Below are 22,864 nucleotides of genomic sequence, written 5' to 3'. Positions count from 1 at the left end.
CAACATGGATGGAGCTGGGAGGGATGATGCTAAGTGGAATAAGTCAAAAGGAAAAGGATAAATATCAGATGGTTGCACCTATACACGGACTACAGAGAACCCTAACAAAGGGTCAGGAAAAAAACCAAAACTTTCAAGCAGACCATAGATCTGAGGCATAAAGGGGGAGGGAGAGGGATCCAAACAGGGAAGGGAAGAGCAAAGGGACATGGATCACAGGTGCTGCTCTGGCGATGGGAGAACTGTGGGCACTACACCTGAGGGAAGAAAGCAAGGACTGCCCCCAAATTAACAATGATGTAAGAAAATAAATTCAATATATTAAAATACTTGCAACATTAAAAAAAAGGAAGGGTGTAGAACATCTGTAGGTCGTACAAACAATGACCAATTATGCCACTGAGTTACTTAGATGAGATTGTCAGTCTCTCACAAAACATTGTTTCAGGATACAACAGTCGTGTACTTTTAAAAAATACCAATGGCATTATTCAGAGATAGAACAATCCTAAAATTTTTATGGACCCACAAAAGACCCTTAATAAAGCAATCTTAAAGCTGGAGGCATCATGCTTCCTGATTTCAAAGCTTTAGTAATTAAAGCAATATGGTATGGCATAAAAACAGACACACAGATCAATGGAAGAGAATAGAAGGCCTAGCAATAAATCTACACATATATGGTCATTTATCTCTTTGATAAATGGTGCTGGAATAACTGAACTGTCTCTTGCAAAAGAAATAAACGTGACCACTCTGCTACTCCACACACAAAAATTAACTCAAAACAGATTAAGGTCTTGAATGTAAACCATGAAACCATAAAATTCTTTTTTTTTTTTTTTTTTAAATAGAGGCATGCTTTATTTATTTGTTTGCTGGTTTGTTTGCTTGTTTTGTTTATACATGCACTGGGTACAGTCAGAAGTGCGGGAAGGAGGGTGAGAGAATTCACCAGAGCCAGAGCGGGGAGCAGAGCAGGCAGAAGGACCGAAGGACACTGCTGAGGGGAGCAGTGGGCGGCAGGAGAGGTCTGCGCGCCATGTGGGACCCTCCTCCGTTGGCCGGGGAGCAGCCGGGGATTGAACCGGCGCCGCAGAGGCCGCGCGCAGTTTTGCAACCCAGCACTCAACCGCTGCGCCACCGGGGAGGCCCGAAACCATAAAATTCTTAACAGAAAACATAGGCAGTAAATTCCTTGACATAGGAATCTGACACCAAAAGAATAAACAGGTTGAACTATCAAACTAAAAAGCTCTCATATTAGTCTTCTGCACAGAGGACTAACATTTAAAGTATATAAAGAACTTATATAATACCTCAATAGCAAAAACCAATTAAAATATAGGCGGAAGATCCGAATAGACATTTCCCCAAAGAAGACATACAGATAGACAGCTAAGATACACTTTCCCCAAGACATTAAGTTTACAAAGATGTTCAACATCATTAGTCATCAGGAAATGCAAATCAAAACCACAAAAAGGTTCTATCACCTGCTACCTGTTATAAAGGCTATTATCAGAAAGAAGTAACAAATGTTGGTAAAGATAGAGAAAAGAAAATCCTTGTGCCCTGTTGGTGGGAATATAAAATAATGCAGTCACTAAGGGAAAGCAGGTCCCTCGAAAAAGTAAAAGTAGAGCCATCCAGCACTATCTCAGAAAGACAGCCACACTCATTCCTGATGCAGCATTGCTTACAAGAGCCAACTAATGGAAACAACTTAAGTGTCCAGGGACAGGCAAATGGATAATGTGGTGGGGGGATGTACGCAGCCTGATTCAGCCATCAAAACCAAGGAAACCCTGCATTAGCGACAATATGGATGGACCTTGAGACAGTAAGGTACTAAATGAAATGAGTGAAATAATTAGAGAAAATCATACTTAGATGGCTCTTATATGTGGAATCTGAAAACAACAAAATAACCTTATAGTAGATTGGTGGTTGCCAGAGGCAGAGGTGGAGGGTGGAAAGAGGGTGTGTGTGTGGGGGGGGGGGGGGGGGGAGGCATGTCAAAAGGTAAAAAAAAAAAAAAAAAAAAAAAAAAATTGCAGGGTTATATATTATGTATAAACAGGTTGGAATAAAAATTTTTAGATAATGACTTTCTATACCTATTATATCTACAAAAGGATAGAGGAAAATAGAACTCTTTAATATGCAGCAAGCAAAGGGGCACGCTCATAAAAAGTTGATGGGAATATCAACTTATTAAAATTTTCTGAAGGGCAATGTGTAAACTATGTTGAAAATTTTAAATCTGTGTAATATTTGGCCCAGTGCTATCAGGCAAGTTAACAGGTATTTTGGCATAAAGGTATTCAAAAACAGTCTTGTTAAAAATAGTGAAAACTAAAAACCAAATCATCAGTAAGGTATTAGCCAAACAGATTATTTATATAATAATGACTACACCATTAAAAATAATTGTATGTAGTTTGTATTTACTAACATGTACAACTATACACCATATAGTGATATGAGAAGCATTTTCAGTTTGCAGAACACTATCATCTATTGCTTCACAATGTTAAAAAATGTGAAAGTGATTTTCAATAATTTCACTGATGAATCAATTTATCTTTGAAACAAAGATATTTAAAATTAATGGCTACAGAAACTTTCAACTCTCAACCCACTAAAAGCTTCTTCTCTGTTGTATGATGCCTGGGGATAGAGAAACAAAGACCAGCATTTTTAAATCCAAGAAAATCCCAGTGCCACTTTGTTACTTCATTTACAGAAATTACTATATTTCAGCTGCTTCTTCACATATAAACTCAGTAACTTTCATGAAATTTAACTTGTAATTCAATTAATTATAAATGACCCATCATTTGTCTTAAAAAGAAACATGTTAAGGGCCTCCCCGGTGGCGCAGCGGTTGAGCGCTGGGTTGCGAGGCTGCCCGCGGCCTCTGCAGCGCCAGTTCGATCCCCGGCTGCTCCGCGGCCACCAGAGGAGGGTCCCACATGGCGCGCAGACCTCTCCTGCCGCCCGCTGCTCCCCTCAGCAGTGTACTTCGGTCCTTCTGCCTGCTCTGCTCCCCGCTCTGGCTCTGGTGAATTCTCTCACCCTCCCGCGCTTCTGACTGTACCCAGTGCATGTATAAACAAAAAAAAAAAACAAACAAAACAAATGAATAAATAAATAAATAAAAATGCCTCTATAAAAAAAAAAAAAAGAAACATGTTAAGTTTTACATATGGGTAACATCTAAGGATAAAATGGGATCTATCTGGGCCATCTTATCCGTATTTACACGCCCAGGCAGTTCTGGATCTGTGAGGGACCACTTCCTGAATTCATCCAACTACCGTGACAGACATTTTATTGGTGGCACTGCTATCTGAAGAGTTCACATGAAAAGATTCCACCAATCGACATCAGCTTTGATCTCAGAGTGATAGCATAAAAGGCAACAATTCATGCACTGGACATATAGTGCCAGGCACTCTGCTAAGTGCTGGAAGCACACTAGTGAGTAATTCCTGCTCTCATAAACTTGCAGCACAGTGAGAGGTACAAATATCAATCAATCAATCAATCAATCATATTTGTGACTATAAAGTGAAAGGGTAAAAAGGAATAGAACACCACACCGTGTAAAGTAAAAGAATTTGATCTAGCCTGGCAGTGGGCATCAGAGAGAGGTTCCCTGAGGCGGTTCCCTGAGGATCTGAAGCTTGAGATGGGAAGGGGGAGGGGGGTAACCTGAGGATTTCAGGCAGAGGGAACAGGAGGTGAAAGAGCCTGTGGTAAAGGCAAATCACACTGTCAAGGAAAATGAAGGCAGGCCAGTGCATCCAGGACACAAAGATAAGAACAAGATGAAAAGGCATGGAAGGGCTTTAAAATGGGGAGCAGAAAAAGGGGTCTCTACCAGGATGTCAGTGGTGGTGGGGCTGGAATAAGGTTGTGTCTATAAATGAGCTTTGTAATTTGCAAAGCACCCCATGCCGTTATCAGCACCGCTTAGCCCCATTACTTGTTCTCTAAATGAACTTCTGGTCTGGAGGCTGAGTAGTGACTCGCTGAAAGAAGAGTCAAAACCACTCCCAGTGTTCTAATCCAGTGCTTCCCGCCAGGCCACATCGCCGAAAATTCTGCTTTCATCATTCAAGTAGTCAACGTCTCCACCAGGCAACTAGAGCTGCAGAGTGTCAACAATCGCTTGGGTGACGACGATCTACCGTGTGCCAGGCACAGACGCTCTTTATTTACATTAACTCATTTAATCTTCACCCCTGAAAAGCAAGCTCTATCACTGTCCAGATGAGGTGACCGCGGCTCAAAAAAGTTTAGCAGCTCACCCCAAGTCACACAGCTGGCGGAGCGCGGCGCTGTCAATGACACGCGATTGAGCTTCCACCTGAACACTCCCCGCCGTGCGCGTGGCGGCGCGGCGCGGGGAACGGACTGTCCCCAGCACCCTCGCGCGCGGGGACCCGACCAGGGCCGGTCCCTGCGCCCCCCCCCCCCCCCCCCGTCGGCCCTGGGCAGCGCTGATGAGCTGAGGTGGGCAGAGGCGCTAACAAACAGTGAGGATCTGGAACTAAACCCATTTTCTGAGGTTCGTCCCCGAGTCCCACACTCGCCAGCAACCCACTCCTCGACGCCGCTGCCGCGTGGCCGGAGCCCTCGGATCCTCCGCTCCCGGCTCACAGGGCTCAGGCCGCCCGCGGGGGGCGGGGCGCGCAGAGCAGCGGGGAGCCGCCCCCCGGCCCGCCGCCGGCCCCCCCCCACCCCCCGCGCTCCCGGGGCGGCCGCGCCCCTCCAGCCCAGGCCCCGCGGGCCTGCCGCGGCACAGCGCCCGCCTCCACGGCGAGCACTCACCCCCGCTTCTGGGAGGGCGCGGGCCGGTCCAGGGGCGCCAAGCCGAGTGAATGCGCGCAGCCAAGCAGCAGAGGGGGTCACCTCCGAGTCCCCCGGCTCTCAAGGGGTCGGCGCCCTCCCGCGCGGCGCGCCCGGCGGCTCCGCCCCCATTTCCAACTGCCCCGCCGGGGCCGCTGCGAGGGTCGCTCAGGAGCCCGGACCCCGCTTCCGGAGCGGAGCCCCTCAGCGACGCCCACAGGGGAGGCGCCACGTGGCGCCCGTTCGCCCCATTTCACAGCTCAAGAAACGGGGCCTCCTGGAGGGGCGCCCCGCGCCGCCGCGTCCGAGGTGCGGGCGAGAGCCCCGCGGGCCGTCCGGCCTCTGGAAAGCCCGCCCGGAGAGCCGGGGCCGCGGACTCGAGCTGCTCCATGCTCTTCACCACACTTGCCCGGCAGTTCTCGGGCAGCGCGAGGCCCGACCCGGGAGGTCACCCCGCCGCGGGCGCGTCCGCCGGCTCCCGGGACCCCAGGCCGGCCGCGCCGCCCCGCCCCGGCCGCGCCGCCCCGCCCCGGCCGCGCCGCCCCGCCCCCGGGCCCGCCCCCGCCTCGCCTCGCCCCGGCTCGGGCTCCCGCCCCGCCAGGGCTCCCGCGCCCGCGAGGACCGCCCTCCCCCGCCGGGCCAATCAGCAGCGCCCCGAGGGGCGGAGCCGCGGGGCGAGCCCTCCCCCCCGAGCACCCATTCGCTCGCCCGGGCGTCGCTCACAATGTCACCGCCCCCTTTTCCCTTCACCCGCCCCTTCAGGAAAAAACGGCGGTTGGGCCGCGGCGGCCGTCAACGGCGGGCGCAGGCGGAGGGGCGAGGAGCCGGGGAGCGAGGGAAGGAGGGCCCGCAGGGAGGAGGAGGCTTGGCAGGAGGAGGGGAGCCCGGCCCCGCCGGAGCCATCGCCGACGAGAACAAAATGGCGGCGCTGGCGGAGGGCCAACGGCGAGGCGGGGCCGCGGCCATTCCCCCTCCGCCCCCACCCTCGCGCCGGCCGGGCCGGTCAGGGGGAGTCCGCTCGCTTCGCCCGGCCGCGGGCGGGGAGGGGAGCGGCCCGGCCCACTATGCAAAGCGGCCGCCGCCGCCCCGTGGCAAAGGTAAAAGGGTCGGGTTCAGCCGCCGCCGCCGCGGCGCCTCCATGTCCGCGCGCCAGGCCCGCCCCCTCCACCGCCGGCCGGGCCCGCCCGGCCCCGGCCCCGCTTTACCTCCGGATTTGGCGCCAAAGCAGCCTCGAAGCCGGTCCCGTGTCGGCGGCGGGCGGCCCCCGGCGCGGAGGGCAGGGCGCGGGGAGGCCGGGCTCCCGGCGTGGGCGGAGGGCGGGAGCCCGGGGGCCGCGGGCTCGCGGGGCGGCGGGCGGGAGGCGAGACGCCGCGGCGGGAGCGGGGGCGGGCCCGGAGGCGCCGCCGGGGTCGCTGGGGCGGGGGGGCTTGTTATTGTTTTTGTCAGTGAAAGGTCAGAGTTCGTGACCCCGGTGCCGCCGCCGCCGCCGCCGCCCGCGCGCTGGTAGGAGGAGGGCGAATGTTCTCTTCCTCTTCCCAGCGCCAGCCTCGCCGCGGCCGCGGGGGGCGGGCGAACACGCGATTGGCTGAGGCGCGTGCGCGCACCGGAACGCCGCGGCCCTGCGGCTCCGGCCGCCCCTCCGCGGGCCCGGCGGCGGCGGCGGGAGGCGCGGGGCCCGCGCGGCCGGCCGGGGCGCCGGAGGCTCGGGAGTGCGCGGCCGCCGCGCGTCTCGGGGCAGGGCCGGCGCGTCGCTGCGCACACCCGGGCCGGCCGGCACCGTTATTGGGGGCAGGCCCGCCCTGCCCGGGGCCCCGCCAGCCCCGCCGGGCGCACCGGGAGCCCTGCGCCCTCCCGGCCCCCGCCGCCCCGAGTCCTCGGCGCGCGGACCGGGGGAGCCGCGGCGCGGCGGGGCGCCTGGAGGTCGGCAGCGGGTGGGTCCGTGCGGGCGCTGCACGGGGGGGCCCCGCTCGCGCAGACGGGGCGTTCATTGAGGTTTTAGAAGTCTGCGGAGGCGCCCGCTCCTGCGGTATCAGGTAAAGTGTTGACATACTCCAAACCCATCTTTTTTCTCGGCTTCCGTGAACGTCAAGGCCATGCCTCTGAACCTCGCGGGTTAATGCATCAAGTATCTGGAAAGCCACCTTTTGCAAAATTATAAATCCTGTAAATTAATTTTAAGTTATAGAAATTTTAGCTTGATATATAAAATTTAAGACTATAACTTCTCTTGATCTTGTAAATCTTAAGATTGTAGGTTTTCCTTAGTCGGTTCTTTCTCGTTCAAGTGACAGTTTCGACTGACGTGGGAACCTACGACCGTTTCTCATCGTAGGTGCCCCGAAGTGTCTCGGCTGGACTCTTGTAAGCGGTTGCTTTGTAGGCTGCAGAACGCATTGATTTTTTTTTTTTCCTGTGCTTTGCTTGTTATGAATAAACACTGGCGGCTCCAAGGTGGATGAGTTAACCCTTTGTCTTAAAAAATAACCATTTGGGCATTTTTTCAGGATGACCTCAACTTTGTGTATTTTCTCCAGAATGTTAAAATACTTTCATTTGCTACGTAATGTTTTAAGCACACTGTTTTCTTGCAAGGAAGCAGGGCCAAGCAAAGTTTGTAAGGTTATGGTGAACCACAGACCTTGTAGCTGAAAGTGGCCTCAAGGTGACATGATCAAAGCCTCTTCTGCCAGGAAGATTTTGAGGAAAGGGATGGGTGAGAGCCAGAAAGGTCAGGTGGTGTCCCTGTATTCTGTGACACAGTATTCTGACGGTAAATCCTTGCAAAGGTGGACTGTTTTGTGATTGTGTACACGTTCTCCACAATTAAATTCAAAACTATTTAAATTATATACTCAAGGAAAAAAGCACGTATACATATATCCCTAGCAATGTGCGTGACCTTAAAAAATTAAGTTTTTAATATTAAATAATGCTTGTGGATATATTGTAAAAATTCACACTTAGGGTTTTTTTTTGGGGGGGGGCAAACACATTATTGTAATAGATTTTGAAATAAACACTAAAGGTTTCCATAATGACTTAATAGTTGTCTCACTTTCACTGTGCTGTGAACAGGCACTGCTGTGCCCAATGTCCTGGGTGTAGGAACCAGGCTTCCTGGTCCTGCCCAGGGCCACAAGGAGAGTAAGGCCCATCAGGGCTCTGATCTTGTTTTTGTGATGCTAAAAGTCATGCTGTATTCATTCGCCCTGTTTGTAATAGTATTTGGCAAGTTTTTAGTCAAAGGTTGGTTGTTTAACATCAAAAGTGGCAACAAGCCTTCCTAACTTCAGGCACCTTTTCCCTTGCACAGGTATACTGTGAGATCAGGTCTCAGGCCTGGCCAGGCTGAGCTCTGTTGCCAGAGCGCTCTTTTCCTTCCATGTATTTCCACAGAAATCACCCTACTGAGAACTTTGTGACTTTGTAACACTTTGATGGGATTTTATAATAAAAAAAAATTCCAAGTTCTATTATATTGGCTATATTTCCATTTTTTTGAGTGTCTTTTAGTAAGAAGCAACCACATTGGCACTAAAGTGCTTTTAACATTGTTTTACCCGCCTTAAAAATAAAGGGTCTTGACGAAGGGAGCACTTCAGAACTGCCGGGTCCCCAGTGGTTCTGAACCATAAGCTTTGGGTGGGGCCGGGGTCAGTGTTCTTCCTGCGCATCACAAATCCTGCTGATGTCCACTGCAGGCCTGAACCACTCATCTAATTCTGAACATGCATGGCAGAAAAGACATTCTTTTCGTTTCCCCTTTTGAAATGCAGTGTAGAAAAACTTCTTTTTGGTTGGTTTTAACTCTCCAGGAGCCTGATCACAGGATTGGGGCTGGATGGGCATTATGATCCGTTGGGCCATATCCTTGTACCCTGCGTGTGTGTGGCTTCTGCAGCTCCCCGGCTGTAAGCCCTGTATTGAGATGTACCTAGTGATGGAGCATCTGGTGAATGAATGCTTTTCCAGTACCACGTATGGCAAGCAACATTCATGTCATTGTTGCATTTTTTTAGAACATGAATTCAGTGAAAAAACTTGATCACTTCCCAGGCTGGGTTGTGAACTTCTGACTCCTTAAACAGTGCACTGTGAAGGAGACCCAAATGTTCCCCAGCGCCCCTACAGCATAATAGCTTATGCTTTATTATTACTAAATATAGTAATTAATGTTTTTGTGAAACTTGCTTATTTTATATAATTATGACCCTTTATAAAATAAACTTTTAAACCTGATGTCATTTGCCGAATTTTTTTCATCATGTGGAATCATAACATCTCATTGCTGAATACCAGATTGCACAATCCCACACGATCTTGTTTAATCTTTACAACAATCTTGTGAAGTATATGGTGGTGTCTTGTTTTTAGGCTTTAAACAGGGTTACTTCTGCAAAGCTAACAAGTGGTAGAACATTTAGTAAGTTATTTCTGTTTTCTTCTCTCCTGTCCTTGAGAGAGGGAAACCCTCTTCTTCCCATCTCTGTGATTCTAAGTTGAGCCCCACTGCACTAGATGGCTACCTGGAGATGCCTCAGCTTCTATTCAGCTTTATATAAATGGCCTTGGTTCTTCCCGAGAACAGAAAGACCAACCCTGTGGTGGATGGTGGCACTGGAGCAACAGCTACAACTGAAAGTCATGCCCCTAGAGCTTCGAACTTGGGGCTTACAGGCCTTAAAAACGTAATCAAGTTGGGCCTCCCAGGTGGCGCAGTGGTTGAGCGCTGGGTTGCGAAGCTGCCCGCGGCCTCCGTGGCACCGGTTCGATCCCCGGCTGCTTCCCGGCCACGGGAGGAGGGTCCCACATGGCGCGCAGACCTTCCTGCCGCCCGCTGCTCCCCTCAGCAGTGTACTTCGGTCCTTCTGCCTGCTCTGCTCCCCGCTCTGGCTCTGGTGAATTCTCTCACCCTCCCGCACTTCTGACTATACCCAGTGCTTGTATAAACAAAAAAACAAACAAACAAATAAAAATAAATAAAAAACATGCCTCTATAAAAAAAAAATTAAAAAAAAAAAAAAAAACGTGATCAAGTTGTACTTAGCTCGATACTTGGGGCATGACGGAAAATTATTTTCTCATTAAAAATGTACCTGGCCTGGGCCTCCCCGGTGGCGCAGCGGTTGAGCGCTGGGTTGCGGTTCGATTCCCGGCTGCTCCCCGGCCACCGGAGGAGGGTCCCACATGGCGCGCAGACCTCTCCTGCCGCCCGCTGCTCCCCTCAGCAGTGTACTTCGGTCCTTCTGCCTGCTCTGCTCCCTGCTCTGGCTCTGGTGAATTCTCTCACCCTCCCGTGCTTCCGACTGTACCCAGTGCTTGCATAAATAAATAAATAAATCTTTTTAAAAAAAAAAAAAAAACATGTACCTGGCCTTGGTCTCCTGTTTTAGAAAGTGGGCTGCTGGAAAGGGTGTTTGGTTTTTTTTAAATATTGCCTACTAAACTCAAATCTTGAGGTCTGGGAGTTGTTCACTATCCCAGCACCACCCCAAAGGCTAATCCACCTGGGACTGCTGACCTTTCACTTGGGAAGTCCAAAAGTTAAATAGAGGCATCCTGTGAATTTCTTAAGAGATTATTTCAACCCCACAGCTTGTTCACCACAGGCCAGAAAATGCTCCTCAGAGCCAAAGGTTCCTTTCCCCTTGGGGGAAAATGGGATGTTGCACTGAGGCTTCTGGCCTTGGGGAAGTTCTGCGCACTCCGGAACAAGGGTCTAAAGGACATCAAATTATCTGGATTTCTGCCCTTGCTTCCCCTGCCCCTTCCCAGTTCAGGCCTTCTATTGCTTTTGTTTCCTGATCCAACCTGTCTCCACCAGGCTGCCTCCAGACAGCCTGCCTTCATGCTGCTACCTCGTGTTCTGAAACAGCCTTTCTTAGCCCTGTTCATACAGTTATTCAATGATTCTGCATTGCTTAGGTCTGCAGTGCAAACAATTGGTGTAGGTCTGGCAGTTACCTTAAAGAGTAGTAGGCTGCCATATAAGCACCGTGTGTTAAATGGTCCTAGCAAGACCTGAGAGCTCACTACCCACCTAAAGGGGCAGCTTCTCATCACCTGGAATGTGGCCCCAGGTAGGTATCTTGATTTCTCAAGAGAAGAAATTATCTGGATTTCCGCCCTTGCTTCCTGCGCCCCTTCCCAGAAGTCCAGATTTATAAATGTGAAGTCTGGGGCTTAAAAATGTTGGCCTTTAATTTAGTAGCTGTTAATTTAGTAGCTGTTTTCTTTATGTAGCAAATCTGCATTTCTTAACACAGACCTGAGGTTTAGAACCAGTTTGGGACCTCTACTCAGACCAACAGCTGAGCCAGAGCAACTCAAGTCCTCCACAGGGGTCTGTCCGCCGTGAGATTAGAGCATCACTCAGGGTCGTCTTCCAAGAAAAGCGCTGTTGCATGCAGGGAGAACTTGGATTCCTTCTATTAGCATGTTTTCATCTTCCACGGAGAGGGAACTTGGCATGCAGTAAACAAGTCCATGCCTGGGTTAAGTGTACTTGGGATGGGGGCCTATTACTCCGGCTCCCAGCCTGCTAGGTGTTTAGCAGGGTTAGGAGGTGAGTGGAGAGTCCCACTAGTTAGGTGTGGCCAGGATGATGTGTCTCACCTAGGTCCCCGGCAATGTGAATGCCACCAATGCCCACGCTTCACCTGCTGGGGGCTAGGAGTCCTGGTCCAGCCTGAATGTGGCACTGATAGTAGTTGGCGTTCCATTCCCAAAAGCTGGGCACTTGAGTACCCCAAGACTAAGATCAGAATGAGGAGCTTGAGTCACTGATGATCTTCCTGTTTAAACTGGAAAGTGATACAGCGAGAGCTCCAAGGAGACCTCTGCACACAAAGGCTCCCTAAACAAAAGCTAGTTTCAGCTTAGAATTAGGATAGTGGCAGGAAAGGGGCTGGATGCATTTCATCTGGAGAGGGATCCATGGGTTCAGGATTGCACATGTGCATTCTTAGATTATGCTGCTTCACACATTCCATGTTCGGAGGATGGCGGGCAAATCTCAGAGGTAGAGATCTTACTGTGGTGAGTCTGTGGGTACTGTAGGTCAGTCGGCAATCCTGTGCGCTTGCACAGTGGTTTATGCTGGTTCTGCTTGGGGCTCCAGGCTCCCCTGATGCTGTAAAGGTAACTTGACATACAGTAAGACAGGCATTTTATAGGGCATCTGTATGTTGCTTGCCCAGGGCAAGATACTTGAAACTACTGCTCAGCTATTTCGGGATTCCGATGGCCAACTCCTTGCTCCCACTCTCCGTCACGCAGACTTGCAGGTCCCCGTAGCATCACACGCCTCCTAGCTATACCTTGTGTCCTTCAGTCCTCAGTTTTGTCCACTTGTTTTTCCAGAGAATAAACATCCTGTCTCCTGCCTGGACAGGGAGAGGGCCATCACCTTCCTGTGGCGGGTAGGACTAGGAGATGTGATCCTCCACTGGTCCTCACGTCTCCGTCCCACCCTGGCCTTCGCTGGCCCCTGTGCCTCTCCGGGGCAGGTAGGTGTCCCCCTCTGCAGGTACAGGGGGTTAGCTTCTCCCTGCCGAGTTCACTGCCCTATCCATGCATGCTCTACCTTTCAAAAGTAAGTTGGTTTCCATACCCTAGGCCTTTCTATTTTTTTTAATTTATTTATTTATACAAGCACTGGGTACAGTCAGAAGCGCGGAAGGGTGAGAGAATTCACCAGAGTCAGAGTGGGGAACAGAACAGGCAGACTGATGATACACTGCTGAGGGGAGCAGCGGGCGGCAGGAGAGGTCTGCATGCCATGTGGGACCCTCGCTGGTGACCGGGGATCGAACCAGCGCCGCAGAGGCTGGGGGCAGCTTCACAGCCCAACACTCAACCGCTGAGCCACCAGGGGAGGCCCCTTTCAATTTTTTTTTAAGTTGTATCTTTTTATTTTTAATTTACTGTCCTTGTAGAGGATCTTGAGAGGGAACCAAAAAATTCAAGCTTCTTGATTATCTGTGGCTCTGGTATAACCACATCAAAACTCAGTAGCTTAGGGCTCCCCTGGTGGCGCAGAGCACTGGGCTGCGAAGTTGCCTGCAGCCTCTGCAGCACCGGTTCGATCCCTGACCACCGGCGAGGGTCCCACATGGTGCGCAGACCTCTCCTGCCGTGCCCGCTGCTCCCCTCAGCAGTGTACTTTGGTCCTTCTGCCTGTTCTGTTTCCTGCTCTGGTTCTGGTGAATTCTCTCACTCTCCCGTGCTTCTGACTATACCCAGTGCTTGTATAAACAAATAAATCTTTAAAAAAAACAAACAACAAAAAACTCAGTAGCTTAAATGCTATATAAGCTGAAACTAGTTTTTGTTTAGGGAGCTGTTGTCCACTGCTTCACCTGCTGTGGGCAGGGGGGGCGGGGTGGAGTAGAGGGGGCCTGGTAGAGTAGCCCAGGTTCTGGTGGTAGAATGCTGCAAATTTGGGGTCTGAGACACACACCCAGCTAGGTGCCAGACTGCGTACTGCTTACACTGACTTGATTCCATTTCTGAAAACATTCCCCCTCTTGAACTAACTTCCCAACTATTCACACCAGTTTGAGGTTGGTTTCCTTTTACTTAATGTTGAAAACAGGCATCTTCTAAGTGTGGACACATTTTGTCTTCTCAACTGACCATTGGTATGTGGAACCACAGAAGCAACCCACAGCAAATAAGGCTGAAGCAGTTTAACAGAAGAATGTTCTAGCATGTTGCTGCCTAGGCTGTATAGCAGAAAGTCATGCTCCAGCCTGGCCCAGGTGGCCTTGGTCCCCATTTAGGGCTTTAGTGTCCAGTGAGGACCTTTACACTGTCACCTGTGTAAAGGCTGGCCACTTGGAAGAGGAAGAAAGGGCTGTAACTGACCACACTACCCTGCAGTGGCTGCGGCAGGGCTGGCGGGGTCCTTGGCACTGGCCTTCGGGGTGTATGCCCAGAGACTGGCTCAGGCATGAGCCCCTTGCTCCACACCTGCACGCAGGATCAGACTACCCCAAGGGAAAATGAGCCTCAGGACTCAGTGTATTTTTGGCCTTTAGTCCTAGCATCCAGGACTCACTCAGTGTCCTGGGGTGTTGCCATGTTTGTTTGCAGTGCGCTTTGTATCAGTGATAATGAAAGGAAGTTGTTCTACTTACCCAGGCCAACCCAGGCGGAAACCACACTCAGTCTGTGGGAAGGTACGAGGGCACCAAAGCAAGGGAAGTGCTGCCTGCTTGCAGTAAAACCCTAGGTTTTAGCAAGTTTTGCTGACCCTGAGACGCAGGCAGAGGCTGGATTGTGGCAAGATGTCCACAGCAGGGAGAGGGCACACAACAGCATAGGGAAGGAGATAAGATCCGAGAGCCTGGTGCTCCACCTGCCCGTGTGGGCCTCTCCCAGCCTGGTCTGCTGCCAGGCCAGTCTCCTGGGGAGGAGGCGGCAGCATCTCCCACACAGCAGCACAGAGCAGGGCCACGACTTCATTTTCACTTTGTATGTAAAACCGTGCCACCCTGTGTCCTCCTGGCTGTCAGGCCACTTCACAAACCTTTGGCTGGTGCTTTTCCTGAGCTCTTTGGGAGGCTGCAGTGGGCTCCACAGGACAGGTGGAGGCACCGAGGCTCCAAGCTACTGAAGGCAGTGGCTTGCCCAGGGCCTGCTGCTCTGCCCCAGCTCAGCGCCGCTCTGGAGACAGCCTGTGCCAGAGGCTTGGTGGAGGGGCTGCTCTGTGCCCGGGGAGCAGGGGCCTCCAGCACCGTGGTCTGGGGGAAGAGCTGGCCAATTGGGCCTGAGAAAAGGTGCCCTCAGGGCAGGTGGGTGCCTTCATCCCAAGTTGGTCTGGGTAGGCCCCATGGACAGGTGGGTGACACTGCACTCTTGGACCAGATCACACAAGGAGGAGGACAGGGAATGAGCACTTAGCAAGGTCCAGGTGAACCAAGCAGGTCATGTGCAAGCTGTGGTGAACCCTGGGGCCCTGCCACTTCCTTGCACGAAGCCCACTGAGTGTATTTGGTCTATAACCCAGCATTGTTATTAGAGTAACCATTCGCTGAGGAATAAAAGCCCTCTTACCTGTTCTTTACGGGCATCAGAAACAGGGTGCTATATGGTGAAACAAACCTGCAGACTTCCAGAGGCATCGTTCTACCTGGAACTCAGAAACAGACAATGGGCATGAGACGGGGCAGAGGGCAGAGGACAGGCTGGGGAAACTCCCAGCCTCCTGCTGAAGTCTTGTGCTTTACAAGGGTTTAAAAGGTCTAGAAGGCCCATTAAATCCCTGTGATGTTGAAACGATTCCATTGGAATAAAGTCCTCAAAAATTAACAGGGGCCTATCTAATCACTTAGTTTGAAGCAGTTATTAAATGTTTAATGCAAACATTTTAGAAGATGAACTGCAAACTAGGGGGAAAAAACCCTGAAAATATTAAGGTATGTAATTCCTTGAGATAGTGCTTTTTATGAAAGGTTTGTCAGTAAATGCAGCAGCAGGCTGGGACAAGAGATCGGAAAATGATGTGATTTTTTTTTTTTTTTTTATTTGGAGGAGAGTAACAAGGGATCCCACCTGCCCGCCCTCTGCTTTATGTAAAACAGGCCCAGCACGAGGAGCAGCCATAAGCGGGCAGGACTGAGCCCCCGGCCCCCAGCGAGCATCTTCCAGGTGCAGCTTCTTTGCTCCCTCACTGTGTCCAGAGCCATTGGCCAAGGTCACGGCGCTCCCCCTCCGACTGTATCTTTTTCCCTTTGTAACTTTCTCAAGGCTTCAGTCACACAGCGGAAGGGTCACCGTGTGGAAAAGGAGCACAGGTTCTCACACACGAAGGTGCTGGCTCGAGCAAGCGGGTCAACACAGGAAGGCACACATCAATGGAAACAGACCCGTCTCCTGGGAGGGAGCAGAGAGGCCGCCTGGTCGCGCTCACAGTGCTGGGGTGCTGCTGGGGACCCATGGGGTGGAGGGAGGCTCCTCTGTTAAGTCACGTGATCCACTGGAGGAGAAAGTCCCCCCTTCTGACCCAGGGCCTGGCCCCCAGGAAGCATGCCTGTTGGCACCCCTTTTCCACATGCCCTTGTTGAGTGCTGCTGGCAAACAGGTCCACAAGTCTCGATCTGCTCGTGAGTGAGTCACTGGGAAACATCACACCGGAGGTTGTTGCTCAGTAAAACAATAAAGTGCTTTCAGCGAGAGGAGCTGTTCTTTCTGTGGTTTCTAGTCTCACCTGAGGCGCTGAAATCAGCAACACGCAAGGCGACGATGCTCACCAGGAGTAAAAACTGTAAAAGCTTCTACTACCAAGCCTTGTTTCTGAGACAGACTTTTCCATTGGTTTCCATGTCTTCATGTTGCTCAATTTTTTCTCACTTCTGGATAAAGAAATGGTTTATGCTGGGGGCGGGACGCGGGGTGGGGGAACACGAAGACAGAGGAATGGTCCATAAATATCTCTTCAAAGTTCCACTTGTAAGGGTGTGACCGACGGGGTTACAGAGAAAGGTCAGGCCCCGTGCTGAACCCAGATGCGGTCCTGCTGGGGAGACCGGACTGGCTTCTGGAAGGGTCCACGTATCAACCTAAGAGTTTATTCCGAGCCCACACGCTTGCTGACTGCTATAACACGCTTGCATCCTCCATGGCCTCCATCCACCTGCAAGACAGAAGAGGGGGACACTGGTGTCCTGCTTCTGCCTGTGACTCTGGTCACACCGCCTGTAAGTGTCGGGATAGACGCCTATCAGCCCGAGGCCAGGGACCACGCCACCTTCACATCTGTTTACCCAGCATTTAGCAAAAGGCCTGGAATGCAGTGCACAGAATTGCTGAACCCATGCATGCCCATGTGAATGATCACAATTATCTTTAAAAATCTCAGGATCAGGAACAGGGAGTTCTGCTGTGGCCAAAGGGACCTGACGGGACAGGACAGCTGGAGAAGAGCCCAGCTCTGGGGCCCGATACGTTTTGTTCTGAGAGAGGCAAGGCGAGGGCGCGCGTGGTTAGGTACCTCTGAGCTGCACTGGTATCCTCTGCTCTGAAGCTATAAAATAGGGTTTTCTTGTGGAAAAGGTGAAAAACAGGCCCTGCTTCGCTGCTGCCCTCTTCCTTTTCCGGTGCGATGGTGAAGCCCAGCAGGGGCATGCTCTCCAGGGCCACCGCGTCCTGCAGATGGCAGAAGGGACATAAACCTGAGCCATGGCGGTCGGCAGCGGGGCCTCTATTGATGCCGCCTGTGTACATGGAGCCCTTGTGTGTGACGCTCAACCACCCTCTGCCCCCAATTCCCACCGGAGCAGTGAAGAGGAGGGGAAGAAACTAACATTTTGGACGACGTATCAGGGCCATTTTCACTCTCACACTATCTTATTTAATCTCCATGAGCCTAGAGGGTGTCACCCCCATTCTGAAAAGAAGCTGAGGCTCACAGAAGGCCACTTCTTCCCTGGATCACACCGTGAGTAAGGGACAGAGCCAGAGCTCTGTCCACAACCACCTGCTCATCCCACATTCTTGCCACCCACTTGAATTGAGGGCTGCTTTCCATAATACTTTGTACTCACCCCCCCCCACCCTCGAGCCCAGCAGCTCTGCATGAGTGGCCCGAGTGGGGTTGGGGGGTGTCTAGACAGGAAAGCTGTTGACAATTCAATGACATGAATTCAGAGGACATAGATGGGTCTCAAAATCATAGTGTTCAGTGGACAAAGAGGTTTTTACACATAAAGACAGGTTTACATTTGTGTGGAAATACATGTTCACAAAATGCAACACTACAAAGCCACACGTGAATGAAGGATCTAGCTGGATACAACTAGAGTGATCTTGGGAGGAGGCAAGGGAATATTCTGTGCTCAAAACAGAATCTATTTTTCATTTTCAGCAAGTGCTAGAAAGGAAAATTCAACATCCATTTATGATAAGATTTTTAATTCCCCTTCTTTCACTTATGGCAAGTTTACTCAAATCCCCATCAGTAAATTTAACACAGAAAAATAAATAAATCATTTTCCTTCATTTTAAGGAAATGACAAGGAGAAAGGTCTCCAATTTATAGGGATTTTTTTTTTTTTTGGCTTTCCAGAGGGGAAAAAAAAATCAGATAAAGAATAGTTTTCATCATCATAGAAAGTCTCCAGATGTTTCTTTCCAGTCAATCCCTGTCTGCCCAGGGGGTGGGGGCTTTAACCCCGAGGGAACCACTTTCTGATTTATATTATCAAGAAATATTTTGCTCATTCTTGGTTTTCATACAAAATAATAGAGTAGGACAAAAGTAAAGATAGTTTGAGTCCGACATATTTGCACGACCTAATGTGCTGATATTATGCATTTCTTTCTTGTCTTTTGGTTTGCATCATAAGACTAAGGCATCTACTCTTATGCTGGATTTTTATTATAAATGCCCATTGCACATCAAACATTTTCTTCAATATTTACTGAGATGATCATATCCTTAATTATTAATACAATTAATTTAATTGTTAATACAGTTAATTAAATTGATTTTCAGTTGTTAAAAAAGAAGGAAAAGGAATAAAAAACCTCTCAGCAATCTAAGAATAAAGGTGCTTGCTTCATCTGACAAAGGACTTCTGTATATCCCTACAGCTACCATCACACTTAGTAAAATATGAAATGCTTGCTCCCTAAGGTTCAGAACAAGGCAAGATGGTGCTGGTACTCACTCTCACCAAAAATTCAACATGGTACTAGAGGTCTTAGCTATGGCATTAAGGGGAGAAAAAGAAATGAAAGGCATAAACATTAGAAATGAGGAAGTAAAACTGTATGTGCTTGTTGCAAAGGACACATCTGATTATAAAACAACTTTTGGCAATAAACAACTAATTGGTCACAGGATAACCAATTTCTTAATGTCTATTTATTAGCGGCAAACAACTAGAAAGTAAAATAAGTTTCATTCAAAATACCATCCACTAAGTAAAATATTCAGGAATAAAGTTAACTGACGTTAAGTCTGCTAAGAACTACAAAGGATTAAAAGATAAACTATGGCCTCCCTGGTGGTGCAGGCAGTTGAGCGCAGCACTGTGAAGCTGTCTGCACCCTCTGCCTCCCGCAGATACACCCATATGGCATGGCAGACCTCTCCTGTCTCGCCCGCTGCTCCCCTCAGCAGTGTACTTCCGTCAGTCTGCCTGTTCTGTTCCCTGCTCTGTCTCTGGTGAATCCTTTCACCCTCCCACACGTCTGGCCTGTACCCGGGTTCTTGCATAAATAAATCTTTTTAAAACATTTTAAAAAAAGATAAACTAAATTAATGAAGATTTACACCTAGTTCATGAATTGGACAGTTCAATATTAAGTTGCAAATTCACCCCAAACTGACCTATAACAATACCTGTCAAAATCTCAGCAGGCAATTTTTTTTTTTTTTTTTTTTTTTGTAGAAACTGACAAGTTTATTTGGGCGCACACCTAGAATAGGTCAATCTGGCCAATCTTTAAAGAGAACAAGGGCGGAGGACTTCTACAAGCTGACTCTGAGGCTTGCTCTAAAGTGACAGCAAGGCAGGCAGGATGGCAGGGGGTCAGCGAAACAGCGCAGGGGCTGGCAGTGCCCTCTGCACGTTCCCCAGCAATGGAGGGGCAGGGCGCCCACCCTCTGCAGCCGGGCAGAACTTTCAAAGCAGACTTAGCCCGGGGAGACCAGCAGGCGCTGGGGCCTGGCCGTGGAACAACTCCCGCTGGGGGTCAGGCGCAGCCCGGGTCAGGACCAGGCGCCTGGATATCCCAAGACCTCGCCTACCGCCCAGGAGACACCCACAGAAGACATTCTAGAAAGATAAAAACTTGTTTTTCCCCGCAGAGGCACTACCACGAGGCAGCACAGCCCCGGACAAAGAGGAGCACAGACTAGAAGGGCCAGGGCTTCCTCCGCGGGCCGGACCGTGCCCCAAAGCAGGGGGCGGCGCGGGGCGGGCCCGTCTCCCCAGGCCCCCCGAGCGCCGGCCGCGCCCCGGGCCAGCACCGCCCGCACCCGCCCGGCGCGGAGGGGCGCCCCACTACCTCGCTGGCCGCGTAGGTGTACAGCACTTTGCCTTTGACGACGAACCAGAGCTTCTTCCAGGGCCTCCTGCCCTTCTTACAGCGGCTGAGGTAGCCGCTGATGGCGGAGCCCTCGCCGGAGGCGGCCACCTGGCGGGGCAAGCAGAGCGTCAGGTGGGCCCTGGAGGGCGCGCCCGCTCACCGCACCCCCCGCCCGCCCGCCCGACGCTGCCCTGGGGTGCGCTGCCCCTCGCGGGGACCCCGGGCCTGGTCCCCGCCCCCCAGGCCAGAGCGCAGACCCGGAGGAGTGTCCAGATCCGCTCGCGGACTGTCCGCTGTCTCCTTCCCGCAGGGAAGGAAACGTCCTCTCGGCGCCGTTTACTAAGGTTGGGGAGCTCGCCCCGGGCGGGGCCTGCTCACTCCTCGGGGTGCGGGGCGCGGGGGGGGGGGGGTCCCGCGCGGGTCAGGGCGGCAGCGGCACCCGCGGGCGGGGAGCACGGACTGCCCGGAGGGCGCACAACGAGCCAGGCAGGCGGGCAGAGGAGGGCAGGGAGGGGGGCGTCGCTCACGTGTGGGATATAAAGAAATAAAGCGAATCAGCGGAAACAGTCAACCCCCTTGAGTCTGACAACAGAACAGGGGTGACCAGAGGGGAGGGGAGGGGGCTGACTAACGCCTGGAGAGCGGCAGGTGGGCAGGGACTTGGATCCCTCAGCTAATACTGCCCGGGGCAATGAACCCCAGGGTTGAAAGAAGCTTCAACCAGCTCCAGGATTTTGAGAAGTACCGGGAAAGGAAGCTCCCTCTCAGGCAGGACCCTGACACCCGCTGCGGCACCCCGGCTACGGGAAGAGAGCAAGTCTGGGAACCTCATCCAGCAGCCTCCCTTTCTCCAAGGCCGCCCGAGCTCGGGCCAGCATGCCTGCGCCTCCTCCTGGCCAGCAGGTGCCGCTGAGTTCCTGGGGAACGGGAGGCCGCTGTGGGAGATGGAGCGGGGGCTGCAGAGCCCCCTGAGTGCAGTCTTTGCTGGGTGATAAAATGACCGTCACTCTGGGCAACTGTGAAGGGGCTACCAGAGCCCATGCACATGGCACCAACGTCAGAGCAGCCTCATCCAAGAAGGGTCAGGGCAGTGGCCCCCAAACTCCACACCCAGGAAGAATTTGGGTTCTGGGAGCGAGAGGGACACCTCTCAGTCCCCAGAAAGGAAGGCACTAAATAAACAGTGGGACAGCTGTGCCATGTAATGTGTTTGAGTTTAAGTGCAAGAGCTCAAGTGAAATAACATCCAGATAAATGACGGGGAAGGAATGTAAGGAGAGTCAATATAATATGGTTGCTTGGGGGTAAAAAAGGAGGACGTATGGATAAACATCTTCTGCATCTGCATTAAAGTTTCTGGAAGGACCCATAAGAAACTTGATGGTGGCTACCTGAGGGGGTGGGTAGGACTGCAGGAGAGGTAGGCGGGAGAGAGAAACTCGCTTTTCATATCACGTCTTTTTTCGTAGGCTTTGTTGACCGTGTATGTGTTATTTCCACATTTTTTAATATGCAAAAGGAATTAAGTTAATGGGCAGAGTGTACCCGCTTAGGGTTTTCAGCCCAAAACACTTTTTCAATCCCCTGCCACCTGCTACTTGATACTGAATATTAATGACCATCTTGGAGAGAGCCGATGACACCTGTTTCCGGGGCCTGTCCACACTCTGCCTGCGACTGTGACGTGTGCAGCTCTATAACCTGGCCGGAACCGAGTTCAGCCGTTTCCGAGGCTTCCTGCAGAGCCCCTGGTCCTCCAGGAGGCTCACCCTGAGCCCAGCTGGGACCCCGGGTGAGGGCATGCCCGGGGGCCAGAGGGGAGAGCTGAGCCAGGGCTGAAGCTGCTTTAGGACCCAGGACCCCACTGATCTGTGTGTTACCCCCTGGGGACTCAGCCCTGGGGAGGAGGGAGGAGAAGGGGGAAGGTGCCCTCTCTGGGGCAGGCCTGTGCGTGAGGCTCATGCGGAGGGACCAGCTGCTGCCCTGGTTAGTGGAGAGTCAGTCCCCGGCTACGCCTCTCCCTCTTGGGCTCCTCCTGTCTGAGAGCCGGTGGGCAGCGGAGCAGGAGGGGAACCTTCCAAATGCCCTCCCCCCGCGGGGCGGCCCACCTGCCTTACCTCAGTCAGGGCCGACGGGACTTTCTTCTGCTTCCTGAAGGTCGAGGGGTGGATGCTGTGGAAGACGGACGAGAAGGCGCTGCTGGAGAAGCGGGCTGAGGACAGGGGGAAGCTCATGCTCACTGGCCGCTCTGTAACCAACAAGCGGGGAGATGAGGTGAGTGTCAGCGGACGGGGTCCTGGTCCCCAGAACACCTACTCCTGCAGAACCAGCCCGGGGGGGGGGGGGTCCTAAGAGGAAAGCTGCCTCCCATGGAGGTTCAGGGTGACCAGGACAGAGGCTGTGGGGCAGGAGGGAAGGTTTTCCCCAGGCCTGGTGCTCCTCCGCCTCCTCCTCTAGCTGCCCCTACGGCAGGCTGGGCTGCCTCTCTGATGGCTGCAGGGAGGCCAAGTGAGCCACCCCACCCCCACCCCCCGGCCTCCTCCGGGGCCCCTGTTCTGGCCCAGCTCCTCAGGTTGCTGTGCAGGTGCTTACCTGCTCTCCTTGTTTTAAACTGAGAGAAAATGGACATATGACACCCGGACCCCACATCATGGGGGAGTCCAGGACACCCCTGCTCTCCCTCCAGCCTGACCCTGCGAGGGCAAAGCCTATCCCCTGGGCATCTCAGGACCAGCTCGGCTTCTTCGCCTCCCTCACCAGGGGCCCGAGGCCCTTCCTGAGCCCCAGCTCCTCTGCTTTCTGCCTCACATCCTCAAGCCAGAGAGGGCCCCCCCAGGACCCGACTACAGAGCACACTCAAAAAGAGGGTACCAAGGCCAGTGAATGTGTGCGCCTGCTGACCTTCCCTGGGAGACAGGCCCCAACTCAGTGTTTCCCAAATTGGGCTGCCCACAGAACCCTTCTG

At 52.2% G+C, this 22,864-nt stretch overlaps 1 protein-coding gene across 1 annotated transcript in view; it reads right to left on the bottom strand.

The window, feature by feature from the left end:
- Nucleotides 1–16,461: 16,461 nt before the first annotated feature.
- The window catches only part of FGD5 (FYVE, RhoGEF and PH domain containing 5), a gene marked incomplete at its 3' end in the record, with an annotated part of 78,314 nt that continues 71,911 nt past the window's right edge, over nucleotides 16,462–22,864 (bottom strand). The window contains exons 17-20 of the mRNA XM_084247927.1: nucleotides 22,017–22,147; nucleotides 19,879–20,007; nucleotides 16,856–17,010; nucleotides 16,462–16,498 (exon numbers count right to left, since the gene is read on the bottom strand). Coding sequence (XP_084104053.1) covers nucleotides 16,462–16,498; nucleotides 16,856–17,010; nucleotides 19,879–20,007; nucleotides 22,017–22,147 — 452 coding nt within the window. The remainder of the gene's footprint in view (nucleotides 16,499–16,855; nucleotides 17,011–19,878; nucleotides 20,008–22,016; nucleotides 22,148–22,864) is intronic.

This window comes from Talpa europaea (assembly GCF_964194135.1).
Source record: "Talpa europaea genome assembly, chromosome: 11".
In the NCBI taxonomy this organism is placed as follows: Eukaryota; Metazoa; Chordata; class Mammalia; order Eulipotyphla; family Talpidae; genus Talpa; species Talpa europaea.
The sequence above is the reverse complement of the archived record's forward strand: the minus strand, read 5'-3'. Positions and strand labels throughout refer to the sequence as shown.